The following is a 22,361-nucleotide window of genomic DNA, read 5'->3' as shown; positions in this document are numbered from 1 at the left end:
GGTGAAAGGGCACTCAGTGTCGAAGCACTGAAGGTGAAGTCCATTTTAAACCAGAAGATCCCTGTTCCTAACAAAATGATCTTAAAGCCTTGAAGTCCCACTCAATTCACACAACAGTTGTACCGTGCAGCTCGGAATGTGACAAGGGAATCTAGATTCTGATTGAGCCCTACTTCTACTGGGATATTGTCGCAGGAAACTTTCTGACGGTTCGACACAGAATGAAAGCGATTAAAACACGATTGGGCTGGACGGTTCAAGGACCTGTCCCAACTCGGAGAAAGGTAGTCCACTCTATGGACGTCGTTATTTTGCAAGCGAGCTCCTCTCACGTAACTTCCGCTGCCGAATGATTGTGGGAATTGAAGGCCATTGTTACAAACGAACCAGTGCATGCTTCAAGCAGTAATCAGGTCTCAGAAGACGCACAATATGAACACGCTGTTCCTCAGAGGCAGGACATCAACCTATCGGAAAACCCCGTCGTAGAAGAGCGAAGACGTGGCGGGTTCATTAGGATCGCAGACAAGGGGCACGGTTGCCCTGGAAGCGGCAACCTCACTGACACCCTAACAAAAGTAACAGGAACCCAGTCACTGCTACTATCCCCGTCATGGTGAAAAGAACCTGCATGGATCTCCTCGCATCGGCACATCCTGAAACAAAAGAGTTCTCTCATGCTGCCACCGAATAAAGCGCAGGAGGTGAGTGTCCAGAACTTCACCCTTCAGTTACAGACTTGGGATTCGGTGAACATTACCTGAGTGACCTGGCTGGTGCGAATACATCCTGTAGTCGCCTGGTTGTATGACTTCCCCTATCAATGCCGCGATGGTCTTACGAGAGTCTTCAGTGATCGCTACATGTTCCTCACATGAGGGTCAAGCGAAACACGCCAGTGGAAGCAGCCTGATTTTTGGTTCTTGAACATTTGGAGAACTCCCAATCCCCTTCAAAGTATTACGGATGGCTCAGTCAAATCCGCACAGAGAGGTTAGTGCAGCGGGGTATGTAATTCCTGATGCCCAGGTTTCCTGGGCAGCACGCCTGGATCATGTGGTGTCCTCCACCGAATCCAAGTGCATTGTCATCGCGGCTGCTTTGAGGAAACTTGAGTCATATAAGCCGCAGTTACTTGTAATTCTGACTGACACAAAAGCAGCACTACAACTTTTGCAGTGTCGGATCCGCACGAAAAGGGACCGTCAGTGTTCCTTACGGCTTATGCAAGAACTCAGCAAAGGGTTTTGATGTGCGGTTTCAATGTATTCCATCCCATGTTTGCGTCAAGGGCAATGAGACCGCTGATCAGATGGCACGAAATGCGCTGCAATTTCCACTGGCTTTAATGTTTCCGCCAATCACTTGAACGACTTCAGGCAAACCGTCGTCGATCATTTCAAGTACATAGGAAATCCCTGTCCCCAGCCTTGCGTCACGAAGTGACTTACTAGATCGGAGGGAACATTGCTATACCGCATGCGAACGGGCTCAGCAAAGACCACATAAGGCTGTCCAAGTTCGGCCCCGTGCGATCGCCTCTGTGTGCGTCATGAACAGTGATAGGGGATGTGCAACCCTACGTAATGTGTTGCCCAGGGCATGATGTCGAGCGGACTGCAATGTTCTCAGCGATTCGAAAGCTGGCAGCCCCACACAGCACTGTGGACCACATCGTGTTTTCAAAGTGACATTGGATGCTTCGCAGAGACGTGTCGCGCCTTCTATTAACCTTCCTTCATTAGACGGAACGGGCAAACTCGTGGTGAAAGGATATTACCATTTACTAATTAGGGGAAGTTAGGGCGCAGCAATTGCCGACATATCCAGCCAGGCAAACCCCGCCCTATCCTACAAACCAACCACCCCCCACCACCACAACATGTTCACAAAGTTTTGAACGAAGAAAGGATCACTGGGAGCATGACGACTGAAGAATGTTTAAAGGCAGAGTGCTGCTGCCTGCAGGACATCACTGGACCACGTTTCCTCAAAACTGCATCAAGGAACCGCGTCCACAACGACATTCTCTATGACGCCGATACAAGAGCCATTCGCCTCGAACTGGCCCCTGACATGAATGAATGGATGTATAAATACTTTAATACTATATACATTTGCCGGTATAGGTGCCCTCTGTTCAGGAAACCTCTCGGTTGGCTGTCGTTGCTTCCTAGGCGGCGTCATGTGGACTAGGTTGAGTTCTTGTCGGGGGCTTGTTGACGTCCCTTCCAGTGGCGTTCCAAGTTTTGCTTGATGGAAGCGGTGAGGGCGGTGTGGTCTTTACGTGACGAGAGTCCCACAATGATTTCTTCACCTGGTCTCTTGCTGCAGTTGCCGAATAGGTGACGCTCGTCCAGCACTCCCAGGCATTTCGAGCACTGTGGCGGTGGCCTTCCTTGGTAAAGGGCCATTCGTGCTGGGGTTAAGATGGTACCCATTCCCGCCTGCCTCAATAAAAAATGTTATTCTTTGGTTAGGTATTTGTGTTGTTTAGGGTAAGCTTCCGGGTGGTGCCGTAGATCTTTCAGTGTGATGTGTTTTGTTAAGATGCGATCTTTCAGGGGCTGGAAGCGGTTTCAAGGAGCATGGAGTGCGGTTTTGCGGGCGAGTGGGTTTGCTCTTTCATTACCCTGCATCCCAACATGACCAGGTACACAGTAGAGTCTAATCGTTCCTATTATCTTTTCATAAAGCATGCGTGATGGGGGGTATTAGATTGTATAGGATGCGTGAACATGCTTGTGGGAATCAGCGTAGATGCTTAGAGGTTCGGTGGGATGCCCGTATTTTGGGATGGCTTGGACAAGGGCGTACATTTTGCTTCAGTGCTCTGTGTGCAGGGACAGGCGCCCGTGGCTTCATTTCCTAATAATTCGACGGTGACCCATTCCCATTGGTTCTTAAGGTTGCTGGCGTCTGTGACGATGTGTCGTTCATTTCGTGTGCGCCGTATTTTCTTCGTAAATAGGCTGCTCTAATTTTTCTTCTTCTGTCGTCCTTTTCGCTGTTCATTTGGCTTGGGATGGGTCCTACAGTAATTCTGTTGTGGTCTTCCGGGCTGATTGGTTTCTCTTCTTCTGGAGGATGGTTAATGTCGAATTTGAGTAATCGCAAAAGGACTTGTCCTGGGATGGTGCTTCTTAGTCTAGCTAGTTGGTTGTGCTTGCGTGCTGCTACGATGCTTTCGCATGTTACGTAAAGTCCGGTGTTTTCGATTTGCGTGTTGGAGGTGCTCATCAGGACTCCCATGGCGAGCTTGGTGGATTTTTCTAGTAACGCCTTAAGCTTCTCGTGGTGTTTCTTGCTTAGCGTACAATACGGTATGGCGTATCTGATACGTGACGTGATGAGTGTGTCAGGAAGTTGTAGTAGGTCGGCCTCTTTAAGGCCACTATGTCTGTTGACAATTCTTCCGCTGACTTGGAGGAGCTCACTCCTTCGTCTTATTACGTTAGCTCCCGCAGCATCTCCTTTTCCGCTGGTGTGTATGCGTAAACCTAGATTTTTTGTCTCCTTCACTTTTGTTAGGGGTTGTTGGCCGATGTTTAGATGTTTCGGGGGTGGATGCAATCCTGGGTGATGTACTGGCAAGCGGCCAGGCTTTTCAGCGCTGCACAACAGTCAGATTCCTGCATATGCCGTTTGAAGTGCATCCAGTGCCTCTTGTAGCGTATCCTGAATCTGTCGTGGCGACCCCTGCGTGACCTATAAAGTAATGTCGTCTACGTACAGGAGGCATCGAATTCTTTTGATGCCATTCAGAGCTTGATGTATTTTCAGCGTAGCTAGGGTGAATAGCGTCGGCGAAATCACCGCTCCCTGAGAGATGCCTTTCTGTGGGTGTCAAATTTCTTTAGATTGATAGTTGCCGATCTGGATGGAAAGTGTTCTGTTTTGCAAGAATTGAAGGACGTAGTTATATACTGCCTTTCCACAGTTCGTTCTGGCCCATTCCTGCAAAATAGCGATATGAGTGTGCAAAAACTGCCCCGCTTTGTATCCTGCCGTCGGGTATGCCAGACTATACGCACAGACTGCACAGGGACTTGCATCATGGCTGCCGACTCAACATCTCTACCCTTTAGGCGCATGGTGGCTCCACGTCCTTGGCGGAAGGGAAGATGTAGAATAACTTACAAGAGGTCACAGCCGCATCGCCATAGACCGCCATAGGACTGGCACGGCCAGCCATTGTCTTTAAAGAACAGAATTCAATCTCCCTTTGCTGGCATCATCTTCATGTCTGAGGCCGCAGGAGCGCACACACAGTGTTCTTCCTCTTCACAACCTTCCCTTTTACGTTCCAATAAACATGGACCTCGATGGTCGCTCGTCTCCCCCTTGACGCTGGAGTCTTGTCCTTGCAGGTCGATGGATCCCAAAGTGCCGGCTCGGGGAAGAGAGCTTTGCGGCTAGCGGCCATCACAAATTAACAGTCTCGCGAAGGGCACATTCCCAAGCTAGTTCCGCTTGCTAGCCATTGGTACAAGACACCCTCACTAAGAGCCTCTAGTTGTCCTATGCTGTACTTATAACACTCAAAGTGGTTCATAATACCCGTAGGTCACCAGCCTAGCCTCACTAGGTGTGGCTGCATCTCTTTCCCGGCGTATGATTCATCCCCCTCGGAGCTCTCATCCGACCCTTCTCCCGCACTGCTGTTTGCTTGTCTTGGCGTGAAATCTCCGGCTCACGACCTCTGACTCGCACCACATACTTTTTCAGCGAACCTCCCTACGGCTAGGATGCACGTTTTTACGGCGTCCGCGCGCAAACACGCAATGTGGGAAAGCCAGATTAGACACACTAAGCTTAGATCGATAAGCTACTTGGGCCACGATAGTTTCACCGAAAACGGGTGACACTGCCCCAGAAAAATTCTCTTCCGAGGTAAGAAAATATGCTTAGAAGTAAAGCCAACTATACCCATCAGTGTCAGCTAGCTCTGGTGACAAAGACCATGCTTGCACCGGTGATGTACCACGGATATCATATTTTCTTATACGACGGCTTATACCACTCCGAGAAAAAATGCCTCTCATTTGCATTCAGGTGGCTGCTACATTACTCTATGTAAACTGACTTTGAATATTGTGTTCTGAAGATGGTGCCTTCTCATACATAAATATGCTATGAGAATGGGGCCAGATGACACGGACGTGAGTGTAATTGTCCGTGGTGTACCGGTACTAATACGTAGTCCGACCAGCGTGCCCTCACATCGGCCCGTAAATGACAAGGGAGAACCTTTGAAGCATATCTTGATTCTGAGACTGAACAAAGAAGAGTTCGAGGCCCAGGACACCATGTGGCTAAGACACTTTCTGGGCTGGTCTTTCGGTTCCAGCTCCAACTTCTGCAGCAGACTGTGGTTCGTTATTACCTGACTACAGACCCAGATGTCCAACACACTTTCCTAGGAGAACCAGCGCGTCCACACCCTTTGCACACGCACATTCGTTTACCAACCGCCTCCACAGATCGTAGTGACCACTGAATTTAAAGCAACGCTCTATTAATCTCGTCGAACAGTTTCGCCGTCGCGGGTAATATGCCCTTCATTTGACCGCAGCTGGGCCGTATCCTTTTCAACAATCACGTTACTCGTCATGCCATGCTACGCTGGCGGCCCCGTTTGCAGCCGGCGCCGCCGCTGCCAGCTTGACGCATGCTCTCTCCACTCCTGGGTTGCCGCCTTAGACCGAGGCTGAGCGCGTGCATGCGCGCTTGGCCATGGCTGAGACCGAAGGTGGGGCCGCGGGCGCATTCGAGAGTCATCGGCAAGCGGTGTGTCAACGCCCCATGCATATTGCCCAGCGAGCTGCTCTATTGTGGAGGGTCCGGAACGCCAAGCGCGCGAAACAATGGCCTTAGTCTGAGAAAGAGCGATCCCTACGCCTCGCAAAACGCCGTCAGCTACACCACAAGCGTAAACAAAGGCCAACACTGAAATATTAGTACAATAATTACATTTAAACCGGAAGGTAACCAAGTGAAACCAATAATTGAAAAGCATAAGCCAGCTTTCGCTGTACATATCCAGGGTTAGGAGAGCTAAGCCGAAGTCATTTTTGAACGCTTTTTTGGTACTTACAATGGGCGTGCTCGAAAGAGAGGTCGAAGAATTCCGCTTTAAATGGGGAACAAAATTTACATGGAATCTTCGTCGACTTTTACATGCGGGCGTTGAAAGGATGCTCGCCTGCTAAGTGAGAACATGGCCATGGCATGCACTTGAATCGTTCACCGTGAAATGTTCACGGGGGCTTCTTCCCCTTGTGAAGGGTACGTCGCATGCTGCTGGCGTAAATGTCCGTGGCGTGACTTGAATTTATCGACCACTTATATTCATGTAGGTTACTGTCGCGAGAGCAAATAAAGGGACTCCTCTGCTTTGCGTAAAAATTTATTTCTGAGCAATGTCTAAATCGACTATCAGCGGCACATGCAACTTGTTTCGGCATACGTCACTGCTAAATTTGGGTTCTTGCTTTGGCTATCATCATTTCCATTTTGCGTGTTGGTGAAGTTCCCGTACCGGTTGGTGTGTGACGCTCGCCGTACTGGAGGGCTGCGGAATAATGTTGTCCACACGGGAATATCTACCGTGCCCCAAAACCCAGAGCACACGGTTGTTTTCACTCTTGCCTTCTCCTGAAAGCGGCGACCATGGCCGTAATCGCACCCGCGTTCTAGGGCGCGGCATCACGCCTCAGCCGTTGAGCCCCCGCGGCGGGTCGACCTCCTGTCCCAACAGGATCATCCACTGGTTTACACGTACAGCACAGTAAACGATTACTTGGCGAAACGGTGAGTACTGCTCGTACCATGGTACCGACGTCAATATTACTGAAGCAGTATTGGGCCACCTAGAAGCTGCCACTGCGAGTAGACCAATTTTTTGATGACTGCAAACCAGTCATGTGGGCGGGCGTAAATGACGAATGTAAGCTTGTTCGGGAATTTGTTTCTGCCTTCTACGAGTCATTTCCATTCTCTATGTGATCATTCGTTGCAATAGATGGGAGATGAAGCTTTACGGAGCATAATTGCACAACTTGGTCTCCCGCACACGTATTGCATACATTCAGCAGCAAGAATGTATGCTGCTGGGTGTATTAAGCATCATACTGGTTCGCCATAACAACACTAAACTGCTTTCATAATACGCGTGGTCTTTTCTTCCACAGTCTGCTTGACGCACGGTGAAGCGTTATGCCACCATGACGAACCCTTAATCGTGTAGTAGCTAATGAGTAAATTTCCACTTACTTATTTTTTGAAGATTTCAGTTTCTCAGTCATGCCTAAATGATTATGATGTCGTCAAAGATTGTAAAATCGACAGTTGGGCTAGTTGGTGTTTATACATCGGTAAGAAGCGCTCGATACCTCGAGGGGTTGACCTAGGCATGTATTCATTCTGAGTATATAATTGTGTTTATGCGAAATAAAAACAGTTGCAAGTTAGCGCCGTCGCGTGTGTCTTCTTTGCTTTCGCCCTGTTTCAAGCTCTACTTAACGATGTATCCCTACAGCACCTTACGGGTACGCTAAGACACAAATGGAGACAAAAGGCGAACAGACGGTGGGTCAACATGATGAGTTCGCTGAAAACATAGACTACTTCAATGTGCGCTACACAAGCGTGACATTTAGCGGAGCCCGCAGTAGGCTGCTCTCATAGAACCAGCAGCCACACGCTCCCGTGCTCGCCCCAGCGTGCTCACAGTTGTACACTGAAGTACTGCTGTCATATGCAGCAGAAATTCAACTAAAATGATGATGATACCCCCTACGTTTTTGGCAAGTACCCACTAGGGAGGATTGGCCAGGGTTAACTCACGTGTGGAAATTCGGGAGGACCTGAAAATGCTAAAATGATGCTTGTGTTCTCCGCGCGACAAGCTTTTTCTTCTTTGGGCCGGCAACTAGTTCTTACGCAAGGTAAATGAAGACATTGCAACGCTGCCATAGTCATTGCACGGCTCTGCAAAGGTGAATGACGACAAGTTTTGTTTATTAATATTTTCGCCAGCGCACCCTTTCCTCCACCGACAAGTATCCTCCTTTATCGGTTTTCTTTTCAGTTACTTGCACCGCAATTATTCATTTTTTGCTATTAACCTTTCCTCACACAGCTTTGTCATTGCTGGCACTAGCCATAGTTTACAGCGCACTCTTTGAGTTCGTTGCACCAAAACTCAATTATGGCGAAGCTAGAACACCATAGTACTTTTGTTATATACTGTATGTTCCTCTTCATAAAACTGACTTAGGCGGGTGGAAATAACTATTTTGCCACGTTGCTTAGCAGAAGGCCTCAATATTTACTTGGAACCGGGCAAATTCCACGTAAGTAATTGTTGTTCCCACAATTTTTTTGTCGCGCTGCAATTGATGCGGAATTTTTATTCCGCTATTTTCAATTAACACATCAATGACCCCTCTGTGGAGAGCACAACGATAGGGGAACGTGAGTATGAAACCAAGTCCAATTCCAAACGAACCAACGTCGAAACGAGCGGACCCGCAGCACACCACATTACCATGCACGTGAGGTTTTTCTTATCGGGTCGGTTTGGTGTTACATTCCACTGCTTTAGTGACAAGGGAGTTTGAAGGTTTTCCGTAGCATTCAACCATCCCCGTCGTTAGGCAGAGAGCTGCTTCTTCTATGTGACTTTGCAGCCCTCTCCAAATCCAAACTGATTCGATCATGCCGCAATGGCGCAATCGGATAGATGTCGGCGTCATAACGCGAGGGACCTAGATTTGATTCTGATCACAGGAAGCGCTTTAATTTTTTTCCACTCCACCCACAGTCATTATCATCATCGGAACAAAAATTTGGGTTTGCTACAGTGCGTTTTCGGTAGAGTAATGACGACATGATTGATGGGCTGAAAGAATCGCTTTAAAGTTCCGCTGAAGACGAATTCAGCGGTAGATGTGATTACTGCTAATACAAGAATGTGTAAGCTCAGAATACAAAATTACGACAAAATGAGACGGGCCACAAAGGGAACGAAGAGAAATATTTCCTTAGGTACTAACATTTATATGTGAGCGTGGCTTAGGATGTCTTTCATTATTTCAGTCTGCAGCCTTCTGCATCTGAATTGTCCCTTTTTAATATGAATAAGGCCTCTACAGTAAACTTCGTAGGGTCATAACTGTTTTACTGGATAAACTATTTTTGTTTGAGACTACAGATATACAAAATAAGTGTGTCAGCTTGATTATCGGTTTGACAAACAGTGCGGACGCTGTAGGGATATTCTGCCCATATATATTTTGTAGTGTAATAGTGTAATGGGCCATAGGTTCACCTTAGCTATCAGGGGAGCCGTAGTAAAGGGCTGTTCCGGATTATATTTACCACATAGGGAACTCTAGTGTGCGCTCAAATCCGGACACATAGGCGTATTCGACTTTCGCCTCTTTAAGAGAAACAGCCAAGCCGTAAGTCAATCATGTTGTTCAGCTCCACCAGAAGGCGCTCCGTCGGCTAATCCAGGCAGGCAGCAATACATTTTCTGCTCATGACTATATCGGGCTGACAATTCATTCGACTCAAAAGTTTCGTTTGCGCTTTCCTACCACGCAAGGAAAATATTGCGGTTTGCATTGCACCACGCCAGTCAGAGAAAGGTGACACCTTAGACTCAAACGGTATGCTCACTGCTCTCGCTCGCTTCTTTTTTTTCATCGTGACATGAACGGAATCTAGCCATCCTGACGTGCTAGCTTGGGGATACACGACCACGCTACACAAGCGCAGACACCGAAGCAATTTGGCATGTGAGCTTAGTGATTCCCATTCATACACATTTAAAATAGTTTAGTCAGTGAGAATGGCGACAAAGCTGAGGGAACTATTATTATCGCGTTTTATCAGATTCAGTTGCTGATTTCGCATTTTGTATTACCCCTTAAAACACGACGGAATTGGTATTCACCAATTTAAAAAACGTTGTCTCATTAGCGGCAAGCAATCCGCAAAAGGTAGCGTTTCTCTGGCAGCCAGACGACTTTGTGTGCCTCTACATTTTGTTTTCCCACACTGAAAACAAATCCTTAACGTATGTTTGCCGTACATTCACTTAATTTCCTCGGGCGCGGGTTACCTTTAAGGTGGGGTGGAACACGTTAATCAAGTCTTCGAAGTAAGCGATGAATAGACGCGAAGCTGCGCCAAAACAGGCCTAAAACAATTGTCGCTAAAGGAGACGACAAAGCTGCCCCTCCGACGCTCCCGCCGGTGCGAACAGTCACCTGCGTGCGGGGAATGCCGGGAAATAGCGCCCTATCACCGCGCCATGTCCACTGCCTCCGTGACTGAAAAGTGGCCGCCCCATCCCCAGCCGCGTTGGGAGTTTGTTGTCTCGCACGCCACGAAATAAAAGAAACAGGTAGAAAGGTTTGCTTCAAAAATAATATTTTTTGTACGTCGTGATGTTGCTCTTTTATTCTCTCCGTCTACCAAGGTAGAAGTGGTTTATGCTCGCAGGTTGGCGTGCTTCACTAGCATTCTCATTTTTTCAGAACTTATGTAAAAATTTACAGCACTCACTCTGAAGAAAAATGCTGCCAAGAACATTCTGGTGAAGCAGTTTGAGTGACCAGATAAATTCCCGTCTTTTGGCCCAGCGTAGGATTCTACTTCTGATCTCTCTACACAATCATGCCATGGTAGAAAAGAGTGTTAAAACTTTGTTGTGCTATCAAAAGTCTCGTCCCGCGTTTGTCCATATGTCTAGTAAGCAAAATTTCTGAATTAGAAGCGTACTACATGACACAAACAGAACAAGATTTCCTCGATGACGAGCTCACTGGGAAAAGACAGACGAAGAAGATGAATGGAGGCGAAAGCTCCTTCTGGAAGTCCTGTTGAGATATATTACTGATATGTATTGCGTGCGGCGCTTTCTCCAGCTGTTGACATCGATAGGCGTCTAAAGCACCATCACGCGAATATTCTTCGGATATTGCGCCGTGTCCGTCGAAAGTACTGCCAAAATACATTTTTCACCAACCCCGCTCATTGAGGCCATTCTGGAAGTTCACAATTTTTAAAGCAGTTTACTGTGCAAGCTTCGTTAGTGTTGTGAGAAAGGTATATCTTAAAACTCCATCTGTACCTCTGAACAAGACTATTTACCTTTCACTCTTGGTTTCGAGCACTCTTTACACAGGCACACAAATACTTGACTATCATCTCGTGTGGAGTTTGAATTTGACTTACAACAAGCATCCATGCAAATTCAGTTGGTAGTTATTCATTGCCGCAAGTTCTCTTGTGTAGAGATGCTCGGCGTATATCATTTTGACCCAGTGCGAACATCGGACGGACTGACGCCCACAGGACTGCATACCAAGCTGCATGACTGCATGACGCCCACAGGACTGCATACCACATTTCTTTTAGGTCGTCAGCTAGAAACGTGAGACAACCGCAACAACATTTTTACACTGTTTCCTGGCATTCAGGCGAAACACGCTCCACTTTCTGTGAGTATTTTGCCATCTTAAAAACATTAGCGAAACTGGGAGCGTACTTCGGACACTCGGGTTCAAGGTCGCGAATCCGGCAGATAGTGGCCCCTCGATACTGGCTGAAAGGAACGTACCGGGTGGAAGCAAGTGAGAGGCAGAGGTGCAAACTTTACGGCAAGTGTGAGGCAGGGCACACAATGCAAATGACCGCAGCTCTCCATACGGTGAACTTTACTTGGCTTGACATCGCCTCCGGTCGAGCACTGTGGTGGTAGATGGCAGATAGAGCAGGTTTCCTCGACGGCTTTCCAATGCGGCCGCACGTCCTTCTCTGCTTGAAGCTCTCGCATGAGGTTTTTGACCTGAAAATGGGAAAAACCACCTCTAACGTTTGCGTCTTTCCTTCCTGAACTTCATATGACGATGTTTTCAGAAGAAAACAACAGAGAGCATTCCATAAGTGTCATGGTGCTTCGATTGCACGTAAAGCTGCAGGTAACGGAGTGATCATTTTTGGCACCCCAACTAGCCCACACGAACAAGACTAAGTGTAATCATGAATTATTCTTTAACAGTGCACTACTACGTAACCATTATTATGGCTACAAGAACACTGTCTCTGAAGCAAGTTTTAGTCCGTGCCAAACACCGAGCATTTCCTCTCTAGTAAATAATTTAGGCTTTATATTTCTGTTCGGTTAACTTAACCTTAAGGCGACCAAAGTGCGTTGCTTTTATATAGCGTTCTAAAGCTATTCTACATTACTTACTTTTTCAATGGCTTCCCGTCCTCCACATACTTCGATGCACTGCAAGGTTGCGTCAAATCTAGCGTCGTAAAGGCCACACTCAGAAACCCACTTCTCAAGGTCGTGTCCAAACCTGGCCAGAAATGACCTCAGTCGGGTAGACCGCTTCGAACCGAGATCCAGTGTTTCCATGCAGCAGTCGTTCTGCATGTCAAAAGGTTCTGTTACTGGAGATAAAACATTAAAACCATAGATGTCCTTCTGCAGAAAACTTCAAATTCTCTCCGGCAATGTTAATGTTTTAGGGAGTATAAATGTTATATTTTTCTGCTGCATTTTGTGTTTTCGTTAACCAATATCCGCCGTTATGTACCTTATATTTTATTACGAGCAATGCTCCCGGGTCAGAGACGGAACACGTATTATTTCAGTGAAACGTTTTGGGGAGCATTTTTGCTCTTTTTTATTTTTTAGTGAAGTACTAAAAAGTACCCGCTGAATTACTTTAGAGCACACAATGTACGCCGCAATTTCAACCAGAAAAGTGCTTCACAGCCAAACCTCAGCATCAGAACTGGTGAATTACAATAAACAAGCGATGTATTCAGTACCAAAGTACTGAGATTCATTTATCGGCGTATGAAAAAGATAACTGTGCAGGCACCATCAGCAAAACCGGTCCATCGAAATCTTGTATGTGTGATCAATGGCGCAATAGTGGCTATTCAGGAGCAAGAAACTTTGGTATTAGAGCTCTAAAGGGGCCGGGTAGTTGATGTGAAAGGAATATTAAACGCAATTTAACAAATCATCGCAGGGCTTCAGCAACCTAATTGCAGATGTCGCTCGCACAACAACCACTACTAAAATGGTAAGTTATCTTCTCCCAGATTGCATTTCTAATCACGAGCTACGGGAGGTGTGCCTGAATTATTAGATGTTTAAGTCGCAGATACCTGCCCTTTTGTTTTTGCCCTGTACAGTGTGTTGAACCAAACAAAAATATCTGTTCAGTTATGGGTCAGGTACGCGTGCTACTATTTAGTTCAGTCAGTTCCTATTTTATTGAAACACATAATGAACCGGTTGGCGAATAGTTTCGGCAGCTTTGAACCGGTTCGTAAACCTGCTCGACGAACGTGATCATCAGCAAAGTGAGTTATAAATGTTAAGTAGTTTATAGCGATGATAAATTGTAAGCGCAAACAAAAAGTCAGCACACCATTTTTTCCAATAACAAAGCGTAAGCTATATTTGGGGAAAACACATGAATTAGTGAATAATAACCTGCAACTTTTTCGTCCTTACAAGTAGGCAGAGGTGTTTTCACAAGAGGTGGGGCAGGTGTCTTCTAGATAATTTGAATTTCTACAAACAAAATTTTATATCTGCTTCTGGCCCTGAAGCAATTAAATACCTGAAGTTAGCACGCACAATAAAAGTATTTCACACGTAAACAAGCAAACAAACTGGCTCGGGTAACATATAGCTTCCACGAACCTTGAAAAATTAGGAACTTTACCTCTGTTGAAGTAGCAACAACTGGACCTATTTCTGGGTATTTTTTTCTGTCAAGGCGTTACATACATTTAAGTGAAAGTCTATATGTTCTGTTAGAAGTAATTCTCTGCAATCAAACTTTAGAAGCCAGACACAATAAAAAAGAATGCTAAATTATCAAGCCCTGGATTTCAGCATGTGAACAAGCTAAGTACCTGGTTGACATTTTAAAATAATAACGGTCCGTTATTTTCGTGCCTGTACAGATGTAAACATAACTTTAGAATGTACTGTTTATAACTTGCGTAATTCGAAAAAACCGTTCTGCGCAGCGTCTTTTCAGTTATGAATGGTTCACTGATGTGGTTTTGTACCTTTTCCTTTTCTTATGTTTAATAAATGCATCACCTGGGGTGGGTATTGGCATGCTTTGCCGTTTCCAAGTAAAACCTTTCGTCTCATGGGAAAGTTTACCGGTATCTTGTGTAGCGATCGTACCTCCAACTTCTACTGCACACTCCGTCGTAATGCGTGTGAGATTGTCACTGGCTTCCTCTGTCGTAAACGCTGCTTCGTTGGTTACAGCTGAATATCGGTTCTTCAGCGCGATCCTGAATTCGTGAACCTTCCGCCTTACTCATAGCTCAATATTCGGCTCCTTTCGTACTAGCTTTTTTACGGTCCCTCCTCAAATATAGCCGTAATCGAGATCTTAGAATACGGTAGTCACTACACCTCATCGTTCCGAGTGCTTCGGCATCTTGTACGACACCAGGGTTATGGCATCGTACGATGTCAATTTCATTTTGATGTTCCCCATTCGGGCTTCTCCACATCCGCTTCAGTATAGAACAAGAAATAGAACTTCGGAACAGAAATAGCGGAGCTTTGGACGTCAACCAATACCCGTAACACATCAGACATATGGAAGTATAATATGAAGAAGATTCAGCACGGTTTCAAGAATAGAGGCAGCCTGAAAGCAGTAAAGAGGCGTGTAGGCACGGGGAAAAAGCAAATGCATGCACTTGAAGATAAGCAAGGTAATGTCATCACAAATAGGGATCAATGAGTTATAGTAACCGAGGACTTCCATAGAGGTCTGTGCAGTATCTGCTACATCCAGGAAAACACCTCAATAGGAAGTAATTTAGAGGAGACAGACTTTCTCCCGGTAACGACAGAAGAAGTAAAGAAGGATTTGAAAGAAATGCAAGGGGGCAAAGCACCTGTTGAGGATCAGATAACAGCAGACCTCTTGAAGGATGGCGGGTGGGGGGGATATTGTACTGAAAAACTAGGAAACCTGTGTCCGCAATGCCTAATGACCGTGAGTGTTCCAGAATCTTAGAAGAATGCGAACAGCATCATGATTGATGCGAAATGTGGCATGAATTACTATACAAATTACAGGCCAATCAGCTTACTGTCAGTCGTCTACCAGGTACTTACCAAGGTAATCGATGACAGAAGTTCTGCAACCTTAGATTTCAGTTACCTACTGAACAAGCCTGGTTTCGTAAAGACTATTCGACAGTTGACCATATTCACAGGATCAATCAGTTGAAAGAGAAATGCGCGAAGTGTTCTAAACCCCTATTATAGCCTTCAAACAATAAGAGAAAACATTTGACTATCGGAACCTCAACAGTAAGTCAGGCATTGCGGAATGAGGGTGTAGATTAGCATTACGTAAGAACAGTAGAAAACATCTACAGTGGGTCCACAACTGCCATCTTCCTTCATAAATAGACAAATCAAATACCTGTAAGGAAAGTGGTCGTACAAGGAGACGCAATCTTTCCAACGTTATTCACAGCATGAGGTATTCAGATCTCAGTGGTAACAGGTGGGCGTGAGGGTTAATGAAGAATACGTCCGTAATATCAAATTTGCTGATGATGTTGCCTTGGTAACTCGGGCTATGAATTGCAAAGTATGATTACGACACTGGAGAAACAGTAGAACCGTGGGCCTGAACATAACGTGCGGAAAACCAAAGTAATACAGTGGAACACCGCTGATACCTTCCCCGAACTTACGAGGACCCGCTTCGTACGACGAATCGCCGTGTTCCCGGCAAACTCCCAGTAAAAACAGTGCATTAAAAACCCCGATGATTTGATGCTCGGCTGCGCTTAGTCCACTTCATACGACGGACCCTGGCGCGGATAGACAGGTGTTTTTCCTTTATTTTACACTGCTTCACCAGCTCGTCCCGTCCTTTTTTATTCTGAATCTAAATTTGACGCTGCTTGATGTGCAAAGGTCCGCACGCCTACCAGACGACTTGCTCAACAGACGCAAGCAAGCCGGCGGGTAATCGTGTGCGAGAGTTAACCCGCAACGGCCCCTCGCCACAGCACTGCGCCAATTCGCCAACCGCAAGAAGTCGAACTTTAGGCGGCAAGCGGACTGTGAATTTGAAGATCCCGTCGAGCAGCCGAAGAATGCGAAGACACATAAGATGCAACCCCTCGGCGATGACTGCACAGCCACTTTTCAAACTAGTCAGTCCTCCTCGTTCTCCGAGGCCGCACGCACGGCCGCCCTCCACAACCTACCCCAGAACCACAACAGACCATCCACGGCACGCCCATTGCTGAAGTCACCACCCTTCGGGTACTTTCACTACGACGGCTCCGGTGCGAGTCTTCTCCCACAGCACCACAAAACAACCACCCAACTTACGCAACTCATTCGGTGCATGCGATGCTCCACCTAAGGCCTCTAAGAACACGACACCTGCAAACGCAGTCAAACCCTCCTCATCAGTCACCTCACATACAGCTGCCCTTTCGTCAACCTCAAAACTCAGGAAGCTAACAAAATGGACGCTCTGATCCGCGAGACCTACAAAACAGCCTTAGGCCTCTTACCTAGACCTCCAACACACGCCACCTCCAGCTGGGCCTTCACAACACCGTCACACAAATCGTGGAAGCCCAACGCACTTCCCACCTGCACGGACTATCCGTCACACTGGCCGGTCGACGGGTACTTCCGGTCATTGGACGCACCGCCGCTGCCACCCCACACACCCCCCAACGTATTCCCGCCTCCATTCGCCAACGCTTCCACGACCCTCCCGTCCCCGAACACATGACTAGCTAGTCACGGTGACACCGCAACGGACATGTCATTGATGAACCACTTCGTATTTTTCGTTCAGGTCCTCGGTTTTTTCCGGTTTGGCCAAGGTGGTTGCGACTGCGCATAGATCCTTCTAGAGGCAGCATCGTCAAGTGTTGCTCACACCGAGCAATGTGACGCGTCGGAAGCCTATCTGCGCTACAGCCACATCCCCTTCAAGCTGGACGAACTGCGCTACATGTTCCTCGGGTTTACCTCGACAACCGCAGCGCCATCGGCCTGTGATGGATATATAGCAAGCATCCCTCCGGGCGCGGGCGTTGGGCACGGTGACACCTCAACGGACATGTCATTGACGAACCACTTCGTATTTTTCGTTCAGGTGAGAAAGCGCTTCGGTAAATGTTACAAAAGCAACGACGTGTTTCTGTTGGTGTTGGCGTTTCCACGGCAGATGTGTGCGCTTGTTGGTGATTGCATTGTTTTAATGAAGTGGCTATTGTTGTTAGCTGGCGATATTGAAAGCAACCCCGACTCTGGAGCAGCTTTCCTCAAACATTCGAAAAATGGCCGCGGACGTAAGTAGTATCAAGGAAGACAACAAAACAGCGCATGATTCACTCGCCGCGATTCACAACAAGTTGGATTTGCTGACACACCTAGAAAGTAGAATAACTGAAGTTGAAGAGAGAGTGAATGGAATCGAAGCTACCCTGCCAAGGTTCGGAAAACAGATAGATGACATAGAAAATCGTAGTCGAGGCTCCAATCTTATCATCTACGGCATTCCAGAAACAGAAAATGAAACAACTGAAGATCTTGAGTCCGAGGTGGTAAGCAAGCTAATTTAGGACAAATTTAAGGTAACCATCTCCGGGATCGAAAGAATACACCGTCTAGGAGTAAAAAGCGAGGATAAAGCGCGGCCTGTTATCCTTAAGCTACTCGATTTCAAGGACAAAATAAAAATACTTAAGAACTGCCCCAAACTCAAGGGTACCAAGATATCTGTCAGCGAAGATTTTTCTGTCAGAGTACGTAACATCAGAAAGCAACTTTGGAAGAGTTGCCGAATTAACCGGGGTAACCGTGCGAAAGACTCGCTGGTGTATGTCAAGATCAAATTAAATGATACACTCTACATGTGGGACGAAGAAAGGGGCGTCAAAGTAGAACCAAAAAACCGCTCAAGTCAAGGAACAGATTAAATCAACGTGAAGTACCAAAACGCATCTCTGTGATTAATATAAACGCGAGAAGTGTAGTGAAAAAGACAGTTGAACTGGAAGTGTTTACACTGGAACATTCCCCCGACATTGTTACCATTAGTGAAACGTGGCTTTCTTGTGATGTCTGCTGCCGCCGGGCTATGTTTTTCTCCGAAAGGACAGGTGCACCCGTGGGGGTGGCGTTGCAATCTTAGTCAGGCATAATGTACCCGTTACACCAATGCCCGACGTTAACGGCATAGAAGCCCTGTGGTGTAAAGTTACGATAGGCAAGTTTTCTATTTACGTGGGAACAATGCATCGCCCGCAAGGAGCAGGCCCTGATGCGATACATGTCCGGAATTAATATATGCAACGGCACCTTCATGACTCAAAAAAAATTATTCTGACCGGTGACTACAACCTTCCTGGCCTTGAGTAGGAACAGCTCCAAAGTGGAACCGCCGAAAAGGCCAGCGCTGAAGCACTGCTTGATTTAATCTATAACTTCGAACTAAAGCAGATAATTTTGCAACCCACACGTGTCACTGCTTCATCGCAGAATCTTCTGGATCTAACATTTGTGAGTGATACCATTTTAACAGATGGCGTTTCTTGGGAAGTTACCGAGGGCATATCTGATCACAAGGCAACAAAATGCGGGTTATCGTTTCCGAGTGTGCGTAACGGGAGAGTGCAAAAACGTTTATATGACTGGGATAACGCTGATGACGTCAGTGTGCTTGACTACATGAAAATTTCATACCCATCTTTTGAACGTCTTTCAAACGACCCAATGGTATCAGTTGACTGCTTGTGGATACGTTTTAAAGGGGTCCTAAAATACCTTCCGCCTATGCGCGGATGTACATGTAACCAAATAAAGCAATGTATTAGCAATCTCCTCCCGCAAGAATTTTGTTAAAGCGATGAGTATTAGCTGAGAAATCGTAAATCAAAAACCGCGCATTAACGTCGCGCCGCGTTTCCTCCTCCTTTCAACTTACTCTCCGCTGTTGACGGCGAGCGAGCCTTCCCTCCCATGATGCTGCGCTCCTCGGCGGTGACGTACTTCCCCTATTGCGCTGCTCACACTGCCGTCTGCTACGGGCCAGCTTTGTTGACACCATGAATCCCGCACTCCGCTCAAGGCTGGTAAAGCGAATGAAAAATCTGGCCGCATGTGTGCGGCGGCCTGGCTTTGCCCTTTCGCGGTGTACGTTGCTGCAGAGTTTGCTATCGGCGGCACGTGCTTTTTATCGGCGGCGAACTCGCAGCCGCACGGGGGGGGGGGGTGTCGTGCGCTCGCTCCCTTGGATGCTCAGCGCACTGTTTATCCAAACAGCACCGTATCATATGTGGCCCCGCTGGTGCCGGGTCTTATTTTGTGGCGGTGGTAATTCCTGCCGGCGGCATGGAAAAAAGACATTTTAAATTGATACAGAACCCGTGCACAAAACGCCAGTTCAGCTTGGGGTGACGCGAGGTGGAGAGCGGCAACGTTGGCACAACATGCTCCGCCGCGGCTCTGAGCTTTCTAGCGCTGGAGCGAGCGCCATTTTTTTGACAATATGAAACATCGGTTGCCCCGGCAACAAGGCACAAACCTCTCTAGAAGTCAGTTACGGTTGCGTGATCCCGGTTCAGCTTGGGGCCCCACCTCGCGGCATATGGGCACTGAGGCATACTACTCACTCCCATTTGAGGTGTGAGATGCGTTTGGCATTACAGGAGGCGATGGTGTGTGTGTTGTGGACGCCTTTGTTTCGCGATGAAATGCGACGTTGTGCTTCTGCGGGTGGATAGTGCTTCCCATGGTCTGGATTAGCTTTCTCGAGCGGCGTACGACTCAACCTCGCATGGGGTGTGCGTGGCTATAAGCCTTCTCTGCTTGTGCGTCAGGGTTAAGTGACTTGCTGTTCGTCCCCGCAAACCGCGCGCGAGGTGAGTGACGAATTTACGAGGGGCAGGAGGAGGCAACCCATCGTTGTCAATAGCGGTTCGGACTTGTAACGGACGTTGTGACGTTGTGTTCGTTCGAAACGCATCTCTGGATTGTTTGGAAGTTGAATAAAATGTATGCGTCAAACCTGGGCATTCGGCTCAGGGCGTTCTCGGCGACTGCAAGAAAGAAGTGCCACGCGGCTTCAACGCTTTCTTTATAGAACGTACTCAAGTAAGAGAATATCCATGTCGTGTTATGGCCCTGTTGCATTCAATACATACGGTTAAGCGTTTGTTTACACTTGTTTCGTTTGTCGTAAAATGTCCAAGCACTCCGGCACTCCGCTTGCAGATCAGCCGGCGAGCCGACGCTGAGCAGATTACTCATCTCTTTGCCGGAAGTGCGTGAAAAAGCCGCCCAATAGCAGGATGTCTAGCTCATGACGAATATCTGGGAATCGATGACGTAGACATGTGAAGATGGCGGCGTCCAAAAACACGAAGGGAAGGCTGAGAAAAAAGCGACAAACTTTGCAACAAAAGTGTGAGCTTTCCGCAGCGCGTAAAAGAGTAATACTTGGCACAGATGATGTTGACGACCCAATCTAACGATTGCGCTAGTCAATTTAGTGTGCTCAAAACGCCTTTCAGGGCCCCTTTAAGAAAAATGTGGAAGAATGTTTATCTAAATATTTTCCAACTAAAATAACAACAGCGAAAAAAACTAACCCTTGGATAACAAGAGATATCATACATCTCAAGCGCAAGCTATCAAGACTTTAAAAGCTCAAAAACAAATATTGCTCACAAAGGTATAAAAACGAGATTGGCGTAAACTCCCGAACTCTTGAAACTTTAGTTCGAAATGCTAAAGATAAGTACATGAATGTTACGTTAGGCAACTTTATAAAAGCTTCCCCGGATAAGTTCTGGCGATACTTAAATTCGGGAAAACGCGAACATAGTAACTTGCCGCCTGCAGACGCATTGCTTAGAGCTGAGAAGTTTAATAATTATTTCCAGTCTGTATATACTGTCGATGACGGCATTACGCCCCCCTTTAACCCCCCAAGTTTTGATAACAGCATGCTTGAGGAAATACATTTAAGTGAAGCCGGAAGTCTGTTCTTGTTACTCGCCCTAGATATTAAAAAACCATGTGGTCCTGACAACGTACCGAATCCTTTTTTTAGAAGATACGCGGAGTGCGTGAGAAAATACCTGCTGCTTATCTATATAAAATCCTTAGATACATGTGACGTCCCCAGAGATTGGAAAATCGCTAAGGTAGTTCCCATCCATAAGTCAGGAAATGAGGCCCATCTTTCAAATTTTAAACCTATTTCACTCACTTACACTGCCTGTAAAATAATGGAAAATATAGTACTGAAACACATATTAGCCTTTGTTGAGGCAAATAATCAGATCAATAAAACTCAACACGGATTTCAAAAAGGGCGCTCAACTACTACTCAATTGCTAGAAACTTTTCACGACCTTGCACGAACAGTAGACAAGCGTGGCCAGGCGGATATTATATTTCTTGACCTACCAAAAGCTTTCGATCGCGTGTCATCCTAAATTGCTTTTTAAACTACTTAACATTATCGGATCTGGAAAAATTACAAATTGGTTATCTTCCTATTTGTCACATCGTTTGCAGTACGTAGAACTTGAAGGACAATGCTCAGATACGGTGCACATTACGTCGGTTGTCCCACAGGGAACAGTATTAGGCCCCATCTTGTTTCTTTTGTTTATAAATGATATCTCAATTACGATAGATGCAACAGTACGGTTGTTTACAGATGATTGCATTATCTACAGAGAAATAAACACCCAGAACGATCAAATGTTGCTAAATAACGCGCTAAAAAGCATTTCCAAATGGTGCGACGACTGGCAAATGTTACTTAACATCGACAAGTCTGTATGTATGACTGTTATTAGAAAAAAAGTGCCATCCATGTAACAGTATATGGTTGATGAACACGTTCCTAAAAGAGTGGATGAATACAATTATTTGGGAGTTATTATCTCTTATTATCTCTGCTGACCTGAAGTTTAATAAACACGTATCGTATATTACTGCTAAGGCCCTTTTTGTGCTGTACTCTCTTAAACGCTCCCTGAAATCAGCTTCACCTGAGACCAAACTACTTGCCTACATTTCCTCAGTACGCTCTATACTAGAATACGGGATAATCAGTGCGTTCCCACACACTAAAACGTGCGTAGAAAAATTAGAAAGTGTTCAGAAAAAAGCCGTTAGGGTTATTTTCAACAAGTACCGACGCTACGACTCTCCCACAGAGCTTCTCGCCCGTGCTGGCCTCCCAACTATCAGCAGTCGCGCTAGAATCCTG

The 22,361-nt window shown here is 46.6% G+C and overlaps 1 protein-coding gene across 1 annotated transcript in view; it reads right to left on the bottom strand.

Moving 5' to 3' along the window:
- The window catches only part of LOC144158378 (uncharacterized), a 126,100-nt gene that overhangs the window by 68,657 nt on the left and 35,082 nt on the right, over positions 1-22,361 (bottom strand). The window contains exons 2-3 of the mRNA XM_077689239.1: positions 12,272-12,454; positions 11,636-11,863 (exon numbers count right to left, since the gene is read on the bottom strand). Coding sequence (XP_077545365.1) covers positions 11,636-11,863; positions 12,272-12,442 — 399 coding nt within the window. The 5' untranslated portion in view covers positions 12,443-12,454. The remainder of the gene's footprint in view (positions 1-11,635; positions 11,864-12,271; positions 12,455-22,361) is intronic.

The sequence above is a fragment of the Haemaphysalis longicornis genome, unplaced genomic scaffold (genome assembly GCF_048455015.1).
Source record: "Haemaphysalis longicornis isolate Haplotype H1 unplaced genomic scaffold, Haemaphysalis longicornis Haplotype H1 scaffold_10, whole genome shotgun sequence".
NCBI lineage: Eukaryota > Metazoa > Arthropoda > Arachnida > Ixodida > Ixodidae > Haemaphysalis > Haemaphysalis longicornis.
The sequence above is the reverse complement of the archived record's forward strand: the minus strand, read 5'-3'. Positions and strand labels throughout refer to the sequence as shown.